The following is a 22,044-nucleotide window of genomic DNA, read 5'->3' as shown; positions in this document are numbered from 1 at the left end:
AGGGCTACGGTATCTCCTGCCTGTCGTAAGAGGCGACTAAAAGGGGGTTTCCGGGGTTGCGGGCGGCAAGAGTGGGAGCTCGAACCGCCCGGCCAGCGGCCCCGGGAAGGACGACGGTATGTGTGGTCGCATACCGTCGTATACACCAGATGGTGTGGCGAGCGTCAAGCTCACCTGGGCGGAGCCCGACGGGGCAACGCGCTTAGAGGACTCCGGTTGCGTTCCTTTGGAGATCCCGGAGCCCTCAACGCAGCGCAGAGGACGGCCACCGGGGGGGTTTTAGTGCGGTAAAAATCCCACATAACTCGGCGTCGCTCCCACGTTGTCGGGTACCTTTTGAAGGTTTCCCCCTCGACAAAAAAAAAAAAAAAAAAAAAAAAAGGTATTTAAATCGTATACAATATGTTTGGTTATTTTTCGGTGCGACAAGGACTTTTCATATTCTTAAATAGATTTTCTTATGAATAAATATTTTCATGATTGTTCGGAACATCGGTTTACGTTTGGCAGCACCTTAAACAACACTCCGATCTTAAATCTTCTCGCAGTGCCACAACGCCGTATCTCTATTTTCTCGCCGATAAAGTTCAACGGAGAACTTTGTAATGGCAATGTATACAGAATGTTTAACCGTAAACACGTGCTAACTAATTTAGCTATGTACGTACAATGTACCTATAATAGAGTTGAACCACTTTATATTGTTAGGGAGAGATGATAATATTAAATAATATAGTTGAAAGGACATTAAACATTTATCTTTAAGAGTAGTTGGTGCAGCTGAAGACTAAGTTGATACACCACTCGCCTAAGCCCTTATATTCAGAGTTCACACTACAGCCTTGTGTAAAACTGCTGTTATGCGGCAAAATATCGTAGACATTACGGTGATTTTATCACAGTGAATCCACTAAAAGTACCACATATTTAAATATACATACATATACGTGCCACACTATTCACCGCAGAGCTCTTATGGCAGAAATAGTACCTCGAAGATAGCATTATCTTGTATCTCTTAGTTTTATATCTACTTAGAGACGCAGTACTCGTAATAAGAACATTGCCATTTGGCACTAGAAATACGGTGCAGAACTTAACTAAATCCCACTATCATTTGAATTAAAATATAAATTGTTAAAAGTCCCAAGGAGCTGAATAAAATAGCGAAATTTAAATAAAAACGACTGTATAATGAACATGAATTATTTATCGTTTACGTTCATTTTGCAGCGAGATTAGAATATCATTGTTTAAAAATATAAATCTAGCGGTATTTGTATGCAATAATTGCGTTTAAGCGTTTTTTTTTAAATCATGAGACTGACTAATTAAAGTTAATAAAGAAGTGAAATAACTACCTCTATTTAAAATACCTTATGGCGTTATTATTATTTCATGTATAATGTATCTTGCAAATATATTTCTTTCTTTCCATAAAATTCTTTTCTTCTCTAAAGGTAAAGGTATTTTGCATTTTTATAATTATTTTGTTAACGTCCGTAGGCTGTAGGAACCAGGTTAAATTTATCAGACTCCACGCTACAAATGAAATTACCGAATTAACCTCTGAAGTTTGGCAACCCTATTATTTCATATTAGCCGGTCAGAGCCCGCCGCAGGGGCAGTGCGGACCGCTGTTACGCGGCACAATTTAATAAAATTGGCTTCGTCACCACAGATTGGACTCAATTCGATTATTAAGCGGGCTATGGGACCTCAATTGATAGAGCAAGCGCAATAAAGATAGGATAGATCGCGCTACATATCTGAACTCGGTCCCATTAGACTGAATTTATACCCAGTTTTGACTTTACTGCAGTTTGCAGTTGACGGCTATCGTAAATTATGTTTTTTGCAGTTATGTTAAATAATATTACTTATGGTCTTTAACATTACGTTGAAGACATTTCTCATCCCGTTATTCTAGGGAGGTCTCAGAGGAAAAAATTAAAAAGAAGTTCAATGCTATTTACGAGTATATGATTTGTATTCTAGTAACATTAGTTTCCAATTAAACTCGATTGCTTACAACATTGTAAACACAGCCTCGTTTCTATCAAAACAAATTGAAATTTTAGTTTACCTTATGATATTTTAGTTATACTCCAACCTGACCACTTAATTAAAGATATAATAGGACTATTTTCTTTATCAATTTGTAGTTGACCATTCAACTTGACTTGCTTGGCAAAGACAAGCTTAAAAATGACCCAATATATTAAACCCTCTTAGATAAAGTAGTTATAATAGTATCTATTCCGTTATTTGATTATTTCATTGCCGCGACCAAAATTTCAGAGCGAACGAAATTACGATTTTACGACCGATCATTAGCAATTCTATTTCATTTTCCATTCCACTGAACTTATGCATTGCTATTAGCCAAATTAATAGAGGCATTTAAAATAACGAATTGCAGGCAAATTAATATAATCTTTAGGCAGATTAGCGTCACACAGAATTAATTTATTCATTTATAACCCAGTATATTAATTAGTGGTTGCATAAAACACTTTTGTTGTAGTATATGTGGGTTTGTTAACTATATATAGTGATTCATTTTTCGCATTGTCCAAGTGAAGAAAAGAATAATATAATGAAGAAGTACCTACTTCATGTTATGGGTGGGATTCCTCGAAAAATAGTATCCCTATTGTCCAGATAAATAATGTTCAGTAAGGGTCATGATTGCCCAACACGCTTTACTGGGACAATTATCTTGACAGCTATAACGGGATGCTCTGTTATTGCCACACAATAATGTTACTGGCATAGCTCTACAAATGGTGGAATAGAATGTTATGTGAGTTTGTTAAGAATATTTTTACCATAAACGGTTTTGTCCGTATTGCAAGGAATCACAATACGTCGTTTATCTATTTATAAGGCAGTTTTTATAGCAATGTGATTTATTAAAATCGGTTCAGCATTAAATGTTATTGATATTAGCTCTACCAGGTATACGTTATATTGTTAATCTCTTTTTAAATAAAGTAATAAAAACGCTTTCTAAACTTAGTCCCACACTTAGTATTGTGGGTCGTGGGTGGCATGGACACAAATATGAGTACAAACACAGAAGAACTTGGAAAGGAAATCTTTATTCATGATTTAGATGTGAGCCTTGCCAAAGATCAAACCCGGGTGTCATTATACTAGTAGGTACTAATCAAACTAAGTGTGATTAATGTGAAAGGTAAATTTAGATAAGAAGCGTTCAAATTACTTACAGAACTCAAGATTCTACGTAATTTGGAGGTAGTAATTATTATATTTGCAAGTACATTATGTACTAAGTTTCCGTAGGCAATAACCAGGTCGACAGTAATGGAGTGAAGTGGAAATGTTCTGCCGTATTACACAGTTTAATTACAACAGAATAGTCGCAAATGGGAATATTACGAATGTTATTCAAGACAGCTTTCTGTCGGTAGCTCACTCTGCGTGTAAAGTAAATTTTGAAAATATGGAACCCGATTACTTAAAAATAAATTAACTGAAAAGGTTTCATATGTATATTTTTGTTCCCCAGTAATTATTTCTATCTGTTCTTGATAAATAGGATAAATGAGTAAATAGGTAGGCAGATAGTGTGAAAACACTTGAAATGTGTGCTTATTTTTCAGATTATATAAATTCTACATAGTTCATACCTAACATTGCAAAGATTAGAATTTGTTCCTAAATCTCACAATGTACCACGTAGACATTGATTAATGAAATCTTCTTGAGATCTTCGTGCATTTTCGTGTTGGACAAAATGAATAGAACGTTGTTCCTAGAGATTAGAGGACGCAGAGAATTTCTGTTACAGTTATTTCGTGATGAAACTTGTGTGTTAATTAAAACTACTGCATACAGTAATACAGTCACATTATTTTTTAGAACATTTAAAAAAACTCTTACATTTAATATTTTTGTAGCAGGTAGTAAATAAAATATCTATTTAATGTTGCATTTAAAGATAATTGAGACGTATTAGTTACGTGACGACCCGCGTGGCGGAACGGTCACTATACCGGTCTGACGCGCAAAGGGTCCCGGGTTCGATCCACGGCCAGACAGAAATCTAAATGAGGTTTTTAGGTTTCTGTTTCTAGGTCTGGGTGTTTGTGTATTTGTCTTTGTGTGTGTCCAAGGGACCCAAGATACAGGGAATCCAACTGTGGGGCTGTGAGTGAAGAAAGCGTTTTTTTAATTAGTAGTGTTACTTTGATCAGAAGTCTTAATTCGTAAATAAACCAGGTCTATTATTGGGGCGAACCCAGCGATATTCTGATATAGTTCTTGTATTAACCTAATTGGCATACAGTAATGTTCTACTCGGCCGTATTAATGGATTATCGCATTCATCATACTGAACTATTAACACCAACTAAGTGAGACAATTATAGATTAGTTAAGTTTGGCGTCTATTAAATTGTTAATAGAATTAAATGTTGCTTTGCAGATTTTTTATGCACTCTTTTACATGTAACAAATTTTAATGTAATATAATAAATATATTAGTACATTTTATATTCATCAAGACCAGCAATAAGTTCTAAAAAAATATGGGCCTTTTATTTTCAAAATAAATAAAGATCTAAGCAGACTACTAGACTCTATTGCTTATTCAGCTATGAATATACCACCACCACCATACTTATTTCCAATATCATTACAATAGTGTCAAATGCGGCTGTATTCTAAGGTTGTAAGGGAAAGACATAGGAAGTTTTACAAACCTAATTCTTATGGTATCTTTGACTGTCATTGGATAGTTCTTCAATTGTCCTTTAGATCGATTACAGAAGTCTGTCAGTAAGGACTAACGTACAGGTATTTTTAATGTTGTCTTGTAGGAAGCGCTAGAGGTACTCCGTACAGCGGCAGCGCGCGTGGAGCTGCGCGTGTGCCGGCCGCCCACCGACGCGCTGGAGAGCGTGACGCCGCCCGAGCCGCCCACGCCGCCCGCGCGCACGCCGCACCCGCCGCATCTGCCGCTCGACCCGCTCAACTGCCATCCGCTCCACGCCAGGTAACTTACCTTACTTACCTAATCATCTGAGTATTTTGATAAATAAATTTATTAACACACCTTTTTAATTTATGGGTACCGGTTTTTCAGCGGTATCGGTGTTTAGCGTAACAGAGAAGTTTTTATTTAATACTAACCGTATTCTCGAGATATAATGTTACCTAATCCCTGTATTTGATCTTAATTACCTCTTTCAACATCTACGGGTGAAAGGATAGAAAATATTCTAGATAGAGTTAATCCTACAACGCATAGAAGACCGTCATAAGACCGTTGCCTGCCTGAAATTTTTCCGAGTCCGGTTTGACTCTGGTGGCACCATCGCCTGCAAGTTAAGCGCTGGTCAGTTCTGGTTTGAAGGGTGTGGTAAGGCATTCCAACTTAGTCGTCAAGGGTAGAAATTTATGGGTGGCCCAGGTAGAAAATGTAATCTGTTGTTGATTACCGATGTTCATGGGCGGTAATAGTCACCTACCATCAGGTGGAGTGCATGTTCGTTTGCTATTTCTACACCATAAAAAAATATATCCGTCACGCATACCCAGGTTGTCCCAAACAACGAGCAGTGCGACAACATCGTCGTCGGAGGGCCGCGGACGCCGCGACGCGAGCCCCGAGCCGGAGCGCCGCGCGGACCTCCGCCTGCCCGACCTCGACCGCCCCTTACCCGTCTACAACATACAGTATGGGGTAAGGTACCTTTTATAAAACTCCACGTATGGCACCCATGCTGTACGTCAAACTACCATACATCCAAAGGTATGGAAGTTTGACAGTGAGTATGGACTGCCATTCAGTCCTAAATAATAAGCAGCGCGACAACATTGTCTTCGGAGGGCCTAATTAACTACATTACAGGATGGAGTAAGGTGTCTTTTATAAAACTCCACGTATGGCACCCATGCCGTACATCAAACTCCCATACATCCAAAGGTATGAAAGTTTAACAGAGAGTATGGGCTGCTATTCAGTTTCAAACAACAAGTAGTGCGACAACATCGTCGTCGAAGGGCCTAATTAAGTACATTACAATATGGGCTAAGATGACTTTTTATAGAACTCTACGAAGAATAGGTACGGGGTTCGACATAGAGAATGGAGAACTAAGGCATATACGCTACACTTTTAAATATAAAAGTTGTTATTTTCGGTATACATAGACACAAAAGACATGACGTACACTTTAATGTACCTATTACGTTCTGTATCTCGAGATAAAGTACTTCATTCTTTAACTTGTACTTTTTTCTTTAAGTAAAAATATGAAGCCTAATAAAATTAATTATCGTAAAGCTATCCTGCAGATTAATCCCGTAAGACTAAAAATGATAAATCTTTATAAAAAGGTAATTCTTTCGGCATTTCTCCAATTTTCAAAGTATATAATATCCACAAACGTAATATTTCCCACGTGAATATGTTTATATCTGTCGTCAATCAAGTCATCACAACAACATTACAAAGATTGCGTATGCGCAATATGTAGATACTATTATGTAAGGACAGATTAAGGTTACATCGAAGAGCTTATATTATAAACGAGATTGAATTACAACCTATTTAATTATGACGCAGCTCGTGTCTACTGTTTCTTATACATAAACAGTAGTACATTTCAATCAAGTAACCGTCAACGATGCTAAATACCGTGTAAAATAATTTATATGACAGATCTAGTAATTTACGTACAATAAACGTATTTTTCGGCAAAAGAAAATACATCCTCTTAAATAAACGTAGAATTACATAAGTATAAAAATCAGTAATGAGACGTTCCGATTTACTCCTAAGATGAAAAAAAAAATTAGACTTGTCATTCTATAGTTGGCATAATATTATCAGTCGCGTAAAAGCTTGTTAATAATATGTATTATTTTTTAAGTAATAAAGACGCAGAGTTTTGGCTTTAAATAAATGCACAATAGCGAATTTCCAAATAAACGTGCAGCTTTGCCCCGGTAGAGATTAACACTGAGTGCTCGTTGTCGGCTTTGCCCTCAAGCACTATTGTTTCTTTTATTTTAACGGCCTTACTTTTGAAAGCAGGCTTTATGCACAACATTATCACGCTATATATAGATACTAAATGAACTATTTTTGTCTGTAATATAAAGTTCAAATTAAGAGATAACATCGATTTGAATGTGGCAACATGCTATAGATAGACATTGTTGCATAAATTTATTAATAGCTACCAATAACATGAGGTTAACTATGAATTGACCATCAACGAATTGACATATTGTTGTGGACATTCATATCATATACAGGGTGTAAACATTGAACTATTGAAATATATATTCAATATTCATATTATAAATGTGTAGTTTTTTAGCAATGGGGTTTTAGCAAGAGTTTCTCTTTTTTTATAAATCGAGCAATACTGGTTGATTACTTTTATGCCTTTTCCTAACTTACCTACCTAGGCCGTACAAATATTAAAATAAACTTGCTAATAAATAATTTAAACCTGACACAAGAATACACTGATGACTCTCAAAAACCCAGTAAATTACCTAGTCATTTTCAGGAGAAGAGTAACCGTTGATCTTTATATAAAAATCGGGCCATTATGACTTAAGCTATGATTAATAGCCCCAGATAATTACTTTTTTGAAATATCAAAGAGTATTAAAGAAGTTCCCTCATTTCGCACCACTCGTAAATCTATTAAACTTTTAATGTTTCGTGATAAATTTTATAGACTGTAATTACCTCTTTAGCACCAAGATAAATAAATTTTAAATGCCTTACAACTTGCTGGCGTAATATTATTGTTTACGTTTAGATATTTACTGACGAATTCACGTTTGTGGATACCATACACACACACATACAAATACAGACCCAGAACAGTCGTTTAAATTTATAAATTGGTAGTCACGGTGATTTAATTTCATTATCATAATAACAACAAGATGGTTTATGGAACTTCTGGTGTACATAATGTAATTTTGTTAGTTTGTTAGACATATACATTATAACTAAGTGCATGATTTTTTATAACTATTAACTTCAAGCAATAACATATTTTAATAAAACATAGATATTCTTTTAGATATAACTGATTTTAGGAGTTTCAATCAAAAACGCATATACACTTTAAATAATCATTCAAACCGATCCCAGGTGTATTGCTAAAAATCCATAGTCATACATTTGACTTACCTCCCGATACTCGACAGGCGGTAATATTTTAGGTAGTTAAAAATTGTTTAGTTGGTAAATTTCTGTTCCATTAATAAAGCTTTGTGTTCACGCTCCCAGGATGATGGATCGGTGGTAAGTAAATTATCTCGATAGCTTTTACACGAAAAAATTTAAGTTACCTTTACGGAAATTAACTTAGAAAACTCAGCCCATTAAATATTGAGATTGTTGTGAAGTGCCTACTTGGCAATAGATTGGAAAGTTAAAATATGCTTTTAACTTATTTTTTCTTGTAATTGGAGGTTTCCATTTCGTGCAGGAATTTTAAATATTTTTTGCGATAAAAAATATCTATAGGTATCGCTCCCGGGAAGTTTCTCTTTATTTTCCATCTTTGCACATAAATATAATACACATTTTAATAGAGTCTTTAAATGTCACCAAAAAGCTGAAATCATAATATATGATGTTTTATTAGAATAATAAGACATATATGAGTATTTTTTATGTAACCTTGTATTCAACTCAAAATTATATGTCCCAGTATTGTCCACTGTTACATACATTTGGATTTTTACACATTTTCTTTAATATAACCAGGATAGTGTATCCACCATCTCCCATAATTTGCAATATTAAAGAAAAAAGTTTAAAAAATAATCCTTAACCATTCCAGGAATTCGACATAGTAATGACGAAAGTGAACGGTTCCCTCGGCTTCACGCTCCGGAAGGAAGACCACAGCGCGCTGGGGCACTACGTACGAGCGCTGGTCCGGGAGCCCGCGCTCAGCGACGGCAGGATACAACCGGGCGACAGGATCGTTGCGGTAAGAATCATCATCATCATTACCATCATATCAGCTGTTATCATTACCCGGTACATAAGCTTTCTCCAATGGTAATAAAAACGTTTTTGAAAGTAATACAGAAGAGCAGTTCTGTGTGCTTCCCTGTCGTATCTGTAACTTTATTGACATGGGAATGATTCTCTTAAAACATAATCCGAAGCCAATAAAAAGATATTTCACAGTAGTGAAACGTTAACTTAATAAACACGCGGACATATTTCTAGACTGAAAGCATTTATGAAATTTAACTTAAAGCTCATTATACGTAAGGCAATTTTATTACGCCTCACAAATCTAAATAGGTTCAGCAATAAAGTACATATAAAAAAATCGTTAATTTGTTTATCGCGATCAAATGAAATACCGATTTTTAAAGAAAACAAATTAAATTGAAACCAAATCAACGTGTCACACATGCTCTGGTCCACGTAACATCAATTTATCACTCGAGCGCGCATTAGAACGCTGAACGCAAATGGATCAGACAGAGTGGAGTCGTTAACCTTATAAACAAATCGCACCTTTAGGAATAAAGTGACACCATTCGTAAGTGTGAGAAAATACTTTTTTTACACATGGACCTTTTCACGCAGATAGACCATTTTCACAAAAGAAGGAAATAATGACTGATCCACTATTTCAGTACTTTTTATTTTGTATAACTTCTCTATCACACTTTTTTTAACTCGGTCTGGTGCAGTAGGCATTCCTGTTGTAAGGGTCTGCTTATTTTAATAGTTCTTACTGATTTGTAACTACTTCAAGAAAACTTTAAAGCCTGCTCCACATTCTCGCGAGAACACGAGAAAAACCCGATTCGTATCGGCTCACACATTCGCGTTCTCGCGAGATTCTCCCTAGAATGTGGAGCGAGCGTAAGAATTTGTGGTGTAATTTCAATAGACACTAAACTTGATAGAAAGAATGCAATTCAAATTCTAAAGGTGCTAACACACAGGTGAACGACACGCCAATGTCGAACATGTCGCACGCGGAGGCGGTCGCGTTCCTGCGCGCGTGCGGCTCCGAGGTGCGACTGCGGCTGTACCGCGACCACGCCGCGACGCCGCTGTCGCCCATGTCGCCCAAGGAGGAGGGGCCGACGGACTCTGACACACCTCTGAATAGGCCTAAACCACCTCTAAGGTAGGTGGATACATACATAATGTCGGACATGTTGCGTGGAGAGAGGTTGCGTATCGAAGCATGCGCAGTTCCAGATCTCTTATTAAGCTGGTAGAACCTTTTGTGGTTCGACTCCGGCGGCACCATCACCACACCTATTTCTGCCTATTAACAAGTGTTAACAGCGCTGCTGTGTTCTGGTTTGAAGGGTGTGGTAAGGGAGACAAACTTTTCTGAGGCATTTCAGCTTAGTCCTCAGGGTAACGGCGCATCTCCTCAGGGACCAGGGACCAGGACGCGACCTCAGGGAATATCTAATCCTATTTGAGGTTGATTATAATGTCCATGGGCGGCAGTAGCCTCTAACCATCAGGTGGATTGCCTGCTCGTCTGCTACTTCTATATTATTTTTTCTTCTCATCTTGGGTCTCTTAAAATATTGGTTTTGTTCGGAAGTATCCTTTATTTCTAAGTAAACTCATGTTCCTCCAATATTCCGTTCTACCAATCTTCTATTTTTTCAATATTTTTTATCACTTTAGAAGGACTAAATAAATGAATAATCCCTCCCAACATCCTCACCAATATAAGGCGTGTTCTCCACAGACCAGAAGCGGTGTCGATGCTGTGCGACCTGGCGGCGCGGCGGCTGACGCCGGACGCGGTGGACGGCGCGCGCTCGCCGTGCCTCTCGCCGCGCAAGTACAGGAAACTGACGAAAGACAACAACCATTACGAGACTCCTGGTAAACATTCGACACGTACGCTTTGCGGCTCTTAGTTCACTGGTAAAATGGCAAAATGTATGCGAACAGGGGACTGATGAAAGACAACAACCATTACGAGACTCCCGGTAAACATTCCACACGTACGTTTTGCGGCTCTTAGTTCACTGGTGACTTGGTGTTCTATCGTGAATCACATAAAGCTAGTGAAAGGTACAAAAATACAGAGGACTGATTTTTTTTAAGTATAGCTTTTACATGATTACGTTGGTTTTAAATTGTACAGTGAGATTGTTGCATACAGAAAGATTTACAAAAAATCTCAAGTTAATGCAGGGGACTGAGCAAAGATAACAAATCTTTTGATATCTGTGGCTATTACAAGGCAGAGTATAATAAACATATAAATGTTTATTATACTTATACAACAGACATAAAATAAACATATAAATGTAAATGATTGATTTTTAAATGTAGCAACATTATATTTTACTTTAATGTAATAAATATTTAAATGGCCTATTAAATTTTAATTGACGTCATATAACAAGATAAGTTAATATAACAATTATATTTTTAAGTACTATAATTTGTAGCGTATAAAATAAAATAACTTGTCCTCTACTGTTATTGATTAAACCAATAAATAAAATATGAGACCGTAAATAATCTTAATTGGCCAGTGGATACAGGGTTCGCATAAATTTTGGCTAACAAACCGACGTAATTACCTGCGGTGGCTCTAGCCAGCAGGCGCTATTTACATAACCGATCCAAATTAATATATTATGTTTACACGTGGGACATTATGAACTGAGTGAATTTAATATCATTTTGTGTTAAATCATATTGTTTTTTAATTGTTAAGTAAGTAAGTATTTCGGAGGTATATATTTTAATAATCTGGAAAGAAGAAAGTAAGTATGTCTTACTGTAAACTGTTGTTTATTATAAGTACATGATTTATCGCTTTTGTAAATAAAACGCATACAGACGATAACACAGCCACAGGGACATGCAGCGTGCCAACAATCATGCACACACACGCAATGCACTAAGCGAGTAGGTGTTCCACACAGATCCACCAAAGCCCGTTCCGCTAGACGCGAACGGTGCTAACGTATCGGAAGCTACAAGCGCGCAGGGGAGCGAGCCCGCGCGGCGCGGCACGCTCGCCAGCCCAACCGCCCCGCCCACTTGTAGGAAACAAAAGCTGAGCCTGACAGGTGAGACTTGTCGGCTCGCAACCCACACCTATCTATCGTTCGCCTTCCGACTAGACGACTGGAGAATTGTCATGTTATCGCCTACTTATTATATTATAGGAACCTCGAAAGGGCCGTAACTTTACGAACAACCCCGGGAATAACTCAGGAAAAATTTCTTATAAACAAAAACCTTGTAAGATAGTCTTACCAATTAATTTCAAGGGCACACGGGTCTGATTTATTTTAGCTTTTGAGCGATCAGTACCCTGAAAAAATAATTATCGTTATTATTATATTATTAAAATTATTTCAAATAAAGACAAAACTTCTAAATATTAGAGTAGCGTCTATACAGCCTGTCTTACTATTCACACTGTACCGTTTTATGGTTTATCTTTTGCCATTGGAATTGGATAAAACTCTCTTAAAGTTAGCCTAATGAGCAAGGAACTTGCAAAAAAGCAAAATGTTGATAATGGGGCGTTGCTAATAATTTCAATACGTTGACAAATTCTTCAGTCAAAACTAGTTGCACTTTAACCCATCCGAAGCAATTTGACGGCCTGTCGGACTTGAGCACTATCCTGCATTGAACCCATAACCAATAGACTTACATCCTAGATTACACTGCCTTAAAACCTATGCAGTGCGTACTTTTTAATCTACTTCAGCTTAGAATTTCCAAATCTCCGTGTAGTGTCACGCAATAATGCTTGGACTTTGCATAATTCCATTTTTGTAACACGAAAAACTACTGTTTAATTGGTGTGTAGATATTAAGACTACTTCACGTTATTACTTAGTTTTAAAATGATCTTTGAATGAACAAATGTTCTATTCTTCAAAGTAAAACAACTCGCTGCCAACTTTTCTAACCTTACAGTATATTCAAAAAACAATCAGAATGAAATTAATGTTACATTATACAATTATTATCAAAATCGTGATAACTGAGGGCTGATCTGACGGGCGGCCAGCGACGAAGATGTCATTATAGCGGCCCACACAAAAAAGATAAAAATTTTAACTTATATTAAAGGTTGTCGTAAATACGAAGAAAGGACACCATGTATAAATTATAACAGTGTTCGAAATTTAAAAAACAGAAACTAAATCTTGCAGTGGCACACATGATCTTGGTTACTTCACTGATTGCCATTTAAGAAACGTACTAATAATAACATGCTTAATCTCTCTGAAATTTCTTCACACATTCATCCTAGAAAGTGACAAATGCACAATGACTCGCAACATGAAACATTACTACAAACAATAGGAAAGTGACACTTACATTTTCTAATCATATAAGTAGGTATTGTTAGTTCACATGTTCACACTTACATTACATTACTCACACATACCATCACAGATTGATGCGTATTAGAAACCAAATACCATGGGTGTGAATGAATTTAATTTTCGTAGCTTAATATTCCTGTCGTAAGTAAGTTTGGTAATAACTGTTCCTTAAATCTCTTCTAATGCAACAGGGAATATGGTTAAAATAAAAATGTTTTTAATGTATAATCAAACCAAATGTATTTGTTTTTGGCTATCAAATTAGGTGAACATAATTCAAAATAATTGTATTTGGTAACTCTGGAATGCAAAAATTAGTAAACTTGTTAAAATTTTAAACTTTAATGATCATATTGCCACAGATGTTCACTTTTATATAATGAAAGAAATATAAAATAAGATAAGATTTACACAGCAGTACCTTATGGATGCGGATTTATTAAAATCTATGGTTTTTCCTTAAATTAAACCATATTCCCCGTTTTATCCCTAATCTTATCTTAGTAGATAACTATAATTATTTATCATAAGTGTTTTTTTCATAACATAAGTATCTTGATTAATACTAATCAATAACTCTTATCACAGAACAGTTATAAAGTAGCGATGGTATTATACTGATAAATAATCGCATTATGAAGTGATAGTCTCGACTAAATTCACTGTAAAATCTAATAACTTGCGAACCGCTCTAGACTTCAACAACAGTTCTGTGTATAATCAAAAAACTAATTAAACAGTGTAAGTGAAAATATATATTTTTAACTATAAAAAAATCTTAAACCCCTAATTCTGTATAAATGTAATGTAAATAATAATATTTATATAATAAATGTTCAAATATAATAAACAATATTTAGCTAACATGTACATGTAACTATGTATGTAATATTTATGTTTTCATTCCCTTTTTCAAGTGCGTAAACATTAACGTAACAAAATCCGGTATTCCCGTGTTCACCAGTCACACAATTGCAGTGCCCCCGTACGGCTACTAGCTGAACAACCTTGACTCCCGCACTCACTAGTAACACAATTGCAGTGCCCCCGCACGGCTACGAGCTAAACAACCTCGACAACGAGGCGCTGGACGCGCGGAACGTGTACGCGGAGGAGGCGCGGTACGGCGAGCCCGCGTTCCCGGACTCGGACGAGCCGGTCTCGATGCCGGCGGAGCTCTCCAGCGACGAGCGCTTCAAGCACGCGAGCCCGGCGTACCAGAGCGCGGTGATCACGTCCTCGAGCGACGCCGCCGATACGCATAAGGATGACGGTGAGAGTTTTGTCTTTTTTTAAGAGTGACGGTGAGGTGTTTTTTTTTTTTTGTGGATAGTAATGCAAAGTATTGCAGTGTTTTCTTTAATAGAGGTGACGATGGGAAGAATTATGATTTATGAGGGAATCATTAAAGTTTTCTTTTTTAAGAGTGATAGTGTCATCTTTTATGAGGTTGATATTGCATTTTTTTAATGAGGAAGGCATATTGCTTAGCTTTATATTATTATTCGATCCATATGTAATAAACATATTTGCGAAAAACAAATGCCGTTTGTCAAGCCATATACATATAACCAGATTTTTTTTTACATACCATGTAAATTACATAATCTTTATATGTATAAACAGTTTAATAATGAATCCAAAACTATGTACAATAATATTAATAATGTAGAAACAGGAGATTACTTTAAAGAGTTAAAATATTCTCAAAATATCACTTGTATTGGATTGTTGTCTAGGTAACTGCTTAAAAAAATGGAAAGGTGTCGCGTTGTCGCCAGATAACGAGCGCAAAGTGAAGATCGAACCGGCGAAGGCTCCGGAGCCGGAGCCCGTTCAGATGGAGAACGTCGACCCGGAGCCCTCTGAGAACATGAGCTCGGAACCTACGGTATGATGGAATAATTTTTAATATTTTTATTATAACACTGTTTGTTAAGGATTATTATACATAAATGAAAACATAAATGCTCAGGCCCATAATATAAATTAAAATTAATTATGTAGATTTAGCTCATTAAATATATTTTTGCATTCATATAATCAATAAATTAACTAATTTAATTCAAACACAATTATTATTAAGAACTATTACTAAGAACAAATGTCAAAGCGTACGGATGCAGAATAACGATGTTACGAAAAGGATATCTTGAAGTGTATATGTTATCAGTATGTATCTGTAATCTATTTATTGATAATTATTACGCATTGGGTAAAAATGTTTGGTGATATTTCAATATAAGTTTGCCTCCTAAATTTGATATAAATATGCATTTATATATATATATAAAGCACCCTTCCGCCGTTTGTCCACCGCCACCGACAACGAGCCTATACCGATAAAATTAATGACGGCGCCGAAGTAGCGTACATACATTTACTATAGCCGCTTGTCCACCGCATGTCCGTCACCCGAGCACCAACACCCCGGACGCCTATATTTGTAGATTGAGAGTAGATCGGCGTGACCACTAGATCGGCACCGAGATTTTGAAGGGCCGATGTGCCGGCAATATAAAACAAGTTGGAACTTGTCCATACACTGCCGTCACACGCGTGACAGCTGGAACAAACTGTCGCCGTCACGTCATGTTAAAATCGGCCCGAAATAATCTCCTTCATGGTATCGGTTCGGTGACGGTGGCGGTGGACAAACGGCCTTACACGAAGCGTCGTGTCCCCAGATCGTGACGGTGGAGCTAAACCGCGGCTGGAACAGCCGGCTGGGTTTCAGCGTGCAGTCGCACCCGGAGTCCGCGCAGAGCTACATCTCCGCCGTCTACCGCGACAGCGTCGCCGCGCGCGACGGCCGCCTGCAGCCCGGCGACGTCATCCTGCAGGTACACGCGCACACACACACACACACACACACACACACACACACACACACACACACATACTTACATACATATACGCACACACAAACACACACACACACACACATACATACATATACGCACACACAAACACACACATACATAGACACTCATACAAACATATATAAATACACAACCACACACACACACACACACACACACATACTTACATACATATACGCACACACAAACACACACACATATATAGACACTCATACAAACATATATAAATACACAACCACACACACACACACACACACACACACACACAGGTGGTAGAACCCTTTGTGGTTAGACTCCGGCGGCACCAGCGCCACACCTATTTCTGCCTCATAACAGCAGTGTTAAGCGCTGCTGTGTTCTGGTTTGAAGGGTGTGGTAAGGGAGATACTTTTCCAAGGCGTTCCAGCGTAATCCGACCTCAGGTAGGAATATCTAATCCTATCTAGGGTTGATTACAGATGTCCATGGGCGGCAGTAGCCACTTACCATCAAGTCGACTATATGCTAGTCTGCTACTCCTATATTATATAAAAAAAAACACACATATACACGAACACTTATACGACACAAGTCCTCAAGGAAGTACGTAACCAAGAAAGAGCTCGAACGACTGGTAGCCAAGCAGTAGGTGAACATAGCTTATAAATAAATAGGCCTTTCCAGGTGAAGAAAGCCTTAGTGGTGATCCCACGGGGAGCAAGGAAGGTAGAGAGACACGGTTTTTTAGTCGGTACAGGTCGCAATCAGGCCAAGTCCGACATATGAGGTCCTAAACATCTTGACCCTATGATACGTAATTGTATTTTCCCCACAGAAAAAAACACATACACATCACACTGTTACTAAGCGAGACGTGCTGTACTGCACAACAAGGCATATACTACGCGCTGCGCATCATACACTATGTATGCTACGAGTAACATACTACGCACTACGCACCACACATATTATATGCTAGGAACACGATATTTACCACATATTAACAAACCCGCTATAAACAACACGATAGTACGTGTCGCACATTAACACTCCACAATCCTCACTCCACCCTACACTACGTAATATTTATTACACTCACATACAATATCGGTATCACACATTACATATCATATGCGCTACATAAGCTACATACATTACACTATACACCGAATCATATGTATATAAAATGTTTTGTTCGTCTTTATCGATATCGATAGACCATCCCATTTACAGCAACATTAAACGAAGAATAGTAAACTTTTACATCTTGTAGAAAATGTACAAAAATCAAACAAAACTTTTAGACTGTCTTTAACATCTTTTAAATTTAATTTCAGGTAAACGACGAAAACGTGACGTCAATGAAAACTCCCGAAGTCATCGACCTATTACGTATTCTGAGAGGATCTATTTGCATTACCGTTTTACGTCCACCCGCACAATGAACATCCCGGATAAGTCCAAAATATCCGTATTTTGGAGGACTGGATTGAAGGCTATACGAAGAAGTGAAGCCAAAAACTTTTTGGAAGGCGAGCGAGATGAAGAACAATATCTGTGGAAGCAAAGGATGAAATATAATAAAGGAACACAATTTCAAACTGAGCATTTCTTGTTATTGTAAGGAATACTATAAATGTTCAAAGATACTCCTAAAAACATATATAACTTTAATATTGTGCAATTCATAATAAAAATATCGTCAAACTTACATTTTGAGTCAAAATTTATAATGGAATCAAACAGTTTCAATTACCTACTTACATTTAAAAATCAAATCTGCTTAAAAGTTGTAAACCGTTTTAATGTTAACGTTAACGTTAACCTTATTTCAGTGAATCGTAAAACAAAAACTTCGATGATAATCCTGCAAAAGACCAACGCGAATCGAAGAAATAAATAGATGCTAGTAGACTAATTACAGCATTGACTTTACACATTAAAACTGTAGCTGACTGAATTTCAATCGGAAAAAACAAAACTACCTACTTATAATTTCCTCTAAAACGACACATGAGTAACAAATTGAAAATATGATTTTAATAAAGTAAATAATAGGTAATAACTAATCTAACAATAAAAAGAATCGCATAAACTACGTATATTTCTGTGCTATTTAATTTAGTAACTGTCGGGTATTGTAAAAAGTTCCTACTTAAGGACTATTTTATTACTTCTATCGATAAATGAATAAATGAATAAATAAATAAATAAATTTGCATTATCACTTAACATATTAATCGTATGAATATTGTACATGTTAAAAACGTCAGTTGAATTTGAATTTAAAAAGAATTACAAAAAATTACCGTTCATTGTAATTTAATAAATGTTAATAGCTCTACGTAATGTAAGAAATTTGGTCTTGCGAATGATCTCTTAAGAATCTCGTCAAATTTTTTTATCAGTTAAACAGAAATATTAAAATAAAATACTATAATGCAAGTGTAGAATTACACTTGAATAATGCCTTCATAATGACCCCGACCAAACTGACGCAACGAATAAAGTAACGATATTTTTCCAAAAAGTTTCAATTAAAAATCTACACAGTAGAGACACAAAACAAATGTAGTAAGCTTTTCTACGAGCGTAGCGTATATTGTAGTTAATAAAATAGTAAAATAAACATTTTGTATAAAAAAATCATTTAACTCCATTGCGGTTTATCAAAAATGAAATTAATTTGGAATAAATTTTAACTGGCAAAAAGCACTATTTTTCTTTCAAAATATGTTAATTTGAAGGTTAGGTATACCTAAGCGTAGCGTCTAAAGCTTACATTTCACGGTCATCGTAGATGCTTTAGATTTGTGACAAATTTTCTTAGTGTATACGGAATTTAATACATACTTGTTTACACGATCACTAGAGGTTAATACACAACAATTCGCATTAAATTCACCATTATATACCTAAGTATTTATAAAAACTTAAATACAAAATTTAATCATCGGATTCCTAACTTACTTCTAAGGTAGATGAAATTACATTAATCCATACGGAATGGATAAAGTAAAAAATAATAAGAATATGATTATTGCTCTATTTCCCAGTGGGTACTGAATTAATGTTCTAGTCAAATTTAAATTGTAATTGAGTGAATCACGATTAGATCTTCGTTTTTAAATAAAAATATTTAGTAAATAGAGCCTTGATATCGTAATGAATGTCTGACGTGAGTCTGCCATTAAAATGTAATATAATGTAACTAAAATTTTCACTTTAATTTCCATAAGCTATATATTGTTATCAAATGAAAAGATTTTATCGACAAATCAATTTAAAATCTATTTTAATATACATTATAGCTGTAAGTTAGTTAAAGTTAATGTAGCTAAACACACTTACAGATTAAATCACTAAACGAAACAAAACAACTGATATTCTAAAATTATTGTGATGGATTTGTGTTAGTAGATATTTACTGTTTAACATAAATTCTAAATGTATGTAATAAATTGGATATTGGAGTAAACATAATAATATAATATTAAATATATGGTACTTATATTTAGGTGCAGTTAGGTCGGAAACAGAATTTAGATTGAACTTGTTGATACTAGATTATTGACGGTAAACTTCAATAATAACTACTCGCGATTTAAGAAAATATTTATAAAACTAATTTTGCCTATAGAAATATTAATATATTGTATGAACATCAAATGTGAAACATACTCGTGCATTATAGAAGCAATAAAATGTAAATGTGTTGATGGCGGCAGAATCGGACGTACAGTTGTCCGTGCCACATTTATTTCTGCCTTATACACGTTAAATGGTAATGTTTTCTGGATTCCATTGTGTAGTAAAACACTCTGCAACACTTAGAAAGCGTTCTAACTCGGTCCTGGGGAAAAGCACAGTATCAGTGGCTGATTTTATATCCATAAGCGACAGTAATGCATACTCGTTTTTTCCTCCAATTCCATAAAAATATTGAAAAAATATAATATAGGTACATGAAAAGTCGAATCACTGGCTTAGAGTTCATATAAAAGGTTGATATTTACTCTCTCACAAAAGCCGTCATGAATATCGTAAAATACTCATAGTAATACATTTCATACACTTTTACGATAATATAATTACTAACTAATCATGTTATGCTACGGTCTTAGAGACTTTATAATACTTTACATTATCGTATGACATTACGATTATATGCTAAGGAAATTATATATAAATAAGATAAATAATGATGGATTGAATCCATGTAAGGATACATAAAATTATGAGTAGAGCTTTGTTCACACGTAGCTATGTGATTAGTAGATTATAATCACAGATTATAAATTTAAGTCATTTTACTGAATTTGAAACAAAAATACAATTAATTCAAGTATAAGAAAACAAACGATGTGTTATTATTGAAGCTTACCATATGAGAAAATTTATGTGAAGTTAAAACATAAAAAGGATTAAGCCTTATTCTTCCCACTAATTAATAAGTAAATTGAATGGAAGATGGTATTGTTATAACCTATTTTTATGAACACGCAAATTGTTTTCTTTTAAAAATACATGCATTAAATTTATACAGCAGGAAATGGATATTCACGTATGTAATATGCTTATTCAGAATTGTATTTGTTTATGAAAGCAGTATTAGTCATGATCTCGTATAAATGTGCAGTATTATGGGTGCAACAAGAGTGAAAAGTAACCTATGTGTTGTCCAAATGCAAATGCATATGTGTCCATTTACTGCAGCCCTTTTCAGAAATATTATATATGTTTAGATACCGCGTTATGAGTAAATGAAGGAGAAAGAATATGACAAACGTTTGAATTATTGTGGGCATGAGAGGCACTGACCACCGTGTGTACTTTGTTCTATGTTTGTATGTATGCATGTACGTTGAATGTTTGATCATGAGATAGCCGGTTATATGTTTTCCGAGCCATACATCTAGACATATACATTATCTCTGATTTTAATGTAGAACAACATATGAATGTATGTATTTTTATAAGAAAATAGATATCAAGATATTATTTTGAATGGTGCTCAAATTAAAGTATGGATAGCTGAATGTAACATAGTTATGCATTGCTTGCTAGTCTGTCACTATGCCTTACACGTCTGGACTGTAGCCGTTACGTTAATGTTGAAGTTATTTTTATGGAGATGTCAGTCATAGAAATATAAATGGAATGTATGATAAACCTTACCTTATAAAATAAAATATAATTATGAAATAATTTCATGTTTTATTTTGTTCTTACCTTTATTTATTGTAATTGAGTTTAAAGCCCCTATTTCTGACCCAATAGGGTTCTTAAAAGAGTTATCTTTTAGCCTAATTAAAAATTAAATAGATTGCAAGAGGTATTGCAAGATGTCTAATTACAATTTTAAATATTAGCAAGCTTAAATGGACTTCGCATAGTTCGCATTTCAAGTAATATGAATAACATAAGTTTTATATATCTATATTATTTTTTAATTGGTGGTGAGAATTTTTTAAGTGCACTGACCACTTAACATCAGATCGACATTCTTATTTGGAACTATTACATAAAGTGTAGGTACTACAACAGTCTTACTATGAAGACGTCGATAGTGTTGTAACAAGTTACGTCAGTTATCTGAGACAGTGATACACCTGCACAATATGCGTGTAATAATGGCGGATCCAATCGCCGGAACGGAACGGTGCCCGCATAAGCAACGCCATCCATCCACGACGTATGGAAATTCGTTCACGAAGTCTTCCACTGTGCGATTCCGTGACAACGACGGTAAAGTGTAAGCGCCCTTTGTTATTGCCATATAGTTAATTCGTGTTGCATAAGT

General features: G+C 35.7%; 1 protein-coding gene across 4 annotated transcripts in view; it reads left to right on the top strand.

Annotated features, from left to right (window-relative positions):
- Positions 1-21,449, top strand: part of LOC140749463 (uncharacterized) — a 115,579-nt gene extending 94,130 nt beyond the window's left edge. Inside the window, exons 5-15 of one of the 4 annotated variants that reach the window (XM_073082504.1) lie at positions 4,848-5,023; positions 5,569-5,713; positions 8,291-8,305; positions 8,850-9,002; positions 9,982-10,169; positions 10,755-10,894; positions 11,953-12,099; positions 14,423-14,653; positions 15,162-15,271; positions 16,068-16,223; positions 17,579-21,449. In XM_073082504.1, the coding sequence (XP_072938605.1) occupies positions 4,848-5,023; positions 5,569-5,713; positions 8,291-8,305; positions 8,850-9,002; positions 9,982-10,169; positions 10,755-10,894; positions 11,953-12,099; positions 14,423-14,653; positions 15,162-15,271; positions 16,068-16,223; positions 17,579-17,686 (1,569 nt within the window). In that variant the 3' untranslated portion in view covers positions 17,687-21,449. Of the gene's footprint in view, positions 1-4,847; positions 5,024-5,568; positions 5,714-8,290; positions 8,306-8,849; positions 9,003-9,981; positions 10,170-10,754; positions 10,895-11,952; positions 12,100-14,422; positions 14,654-15,119; positions 15,272-16,067; positions 16,224-17,578 lie in introns of all 4 variants that reach the window. The other 3 variants (XM_073082502.1, XM_073082503.1, XM_073082505.1) reach the window with 3 other exon arrangements.
- Positions 21,450-22,044: the final 595 nt, after the last annotated feature.

The sequence above is a fragment of the Epargyreus clarus genome, unplaced genomic scaffold (assembly GCF_041222505.1).
Source record: "Epargyreus clarus isolate Ecla_fem2 unplaced genomic scaffold, WU_Ecla_fem_2.2 ptg000018l, whole genome shotgun sequence".
NCBI lineage: Eukaryota > Metazoa > Arthropoda > Insecta > Lepidoptera > Hesperiidae > Epargyreus > Epargyreus clarus.
This window is presented reverse-complemented; position numbering and strand designations above follow the sequence as displayed.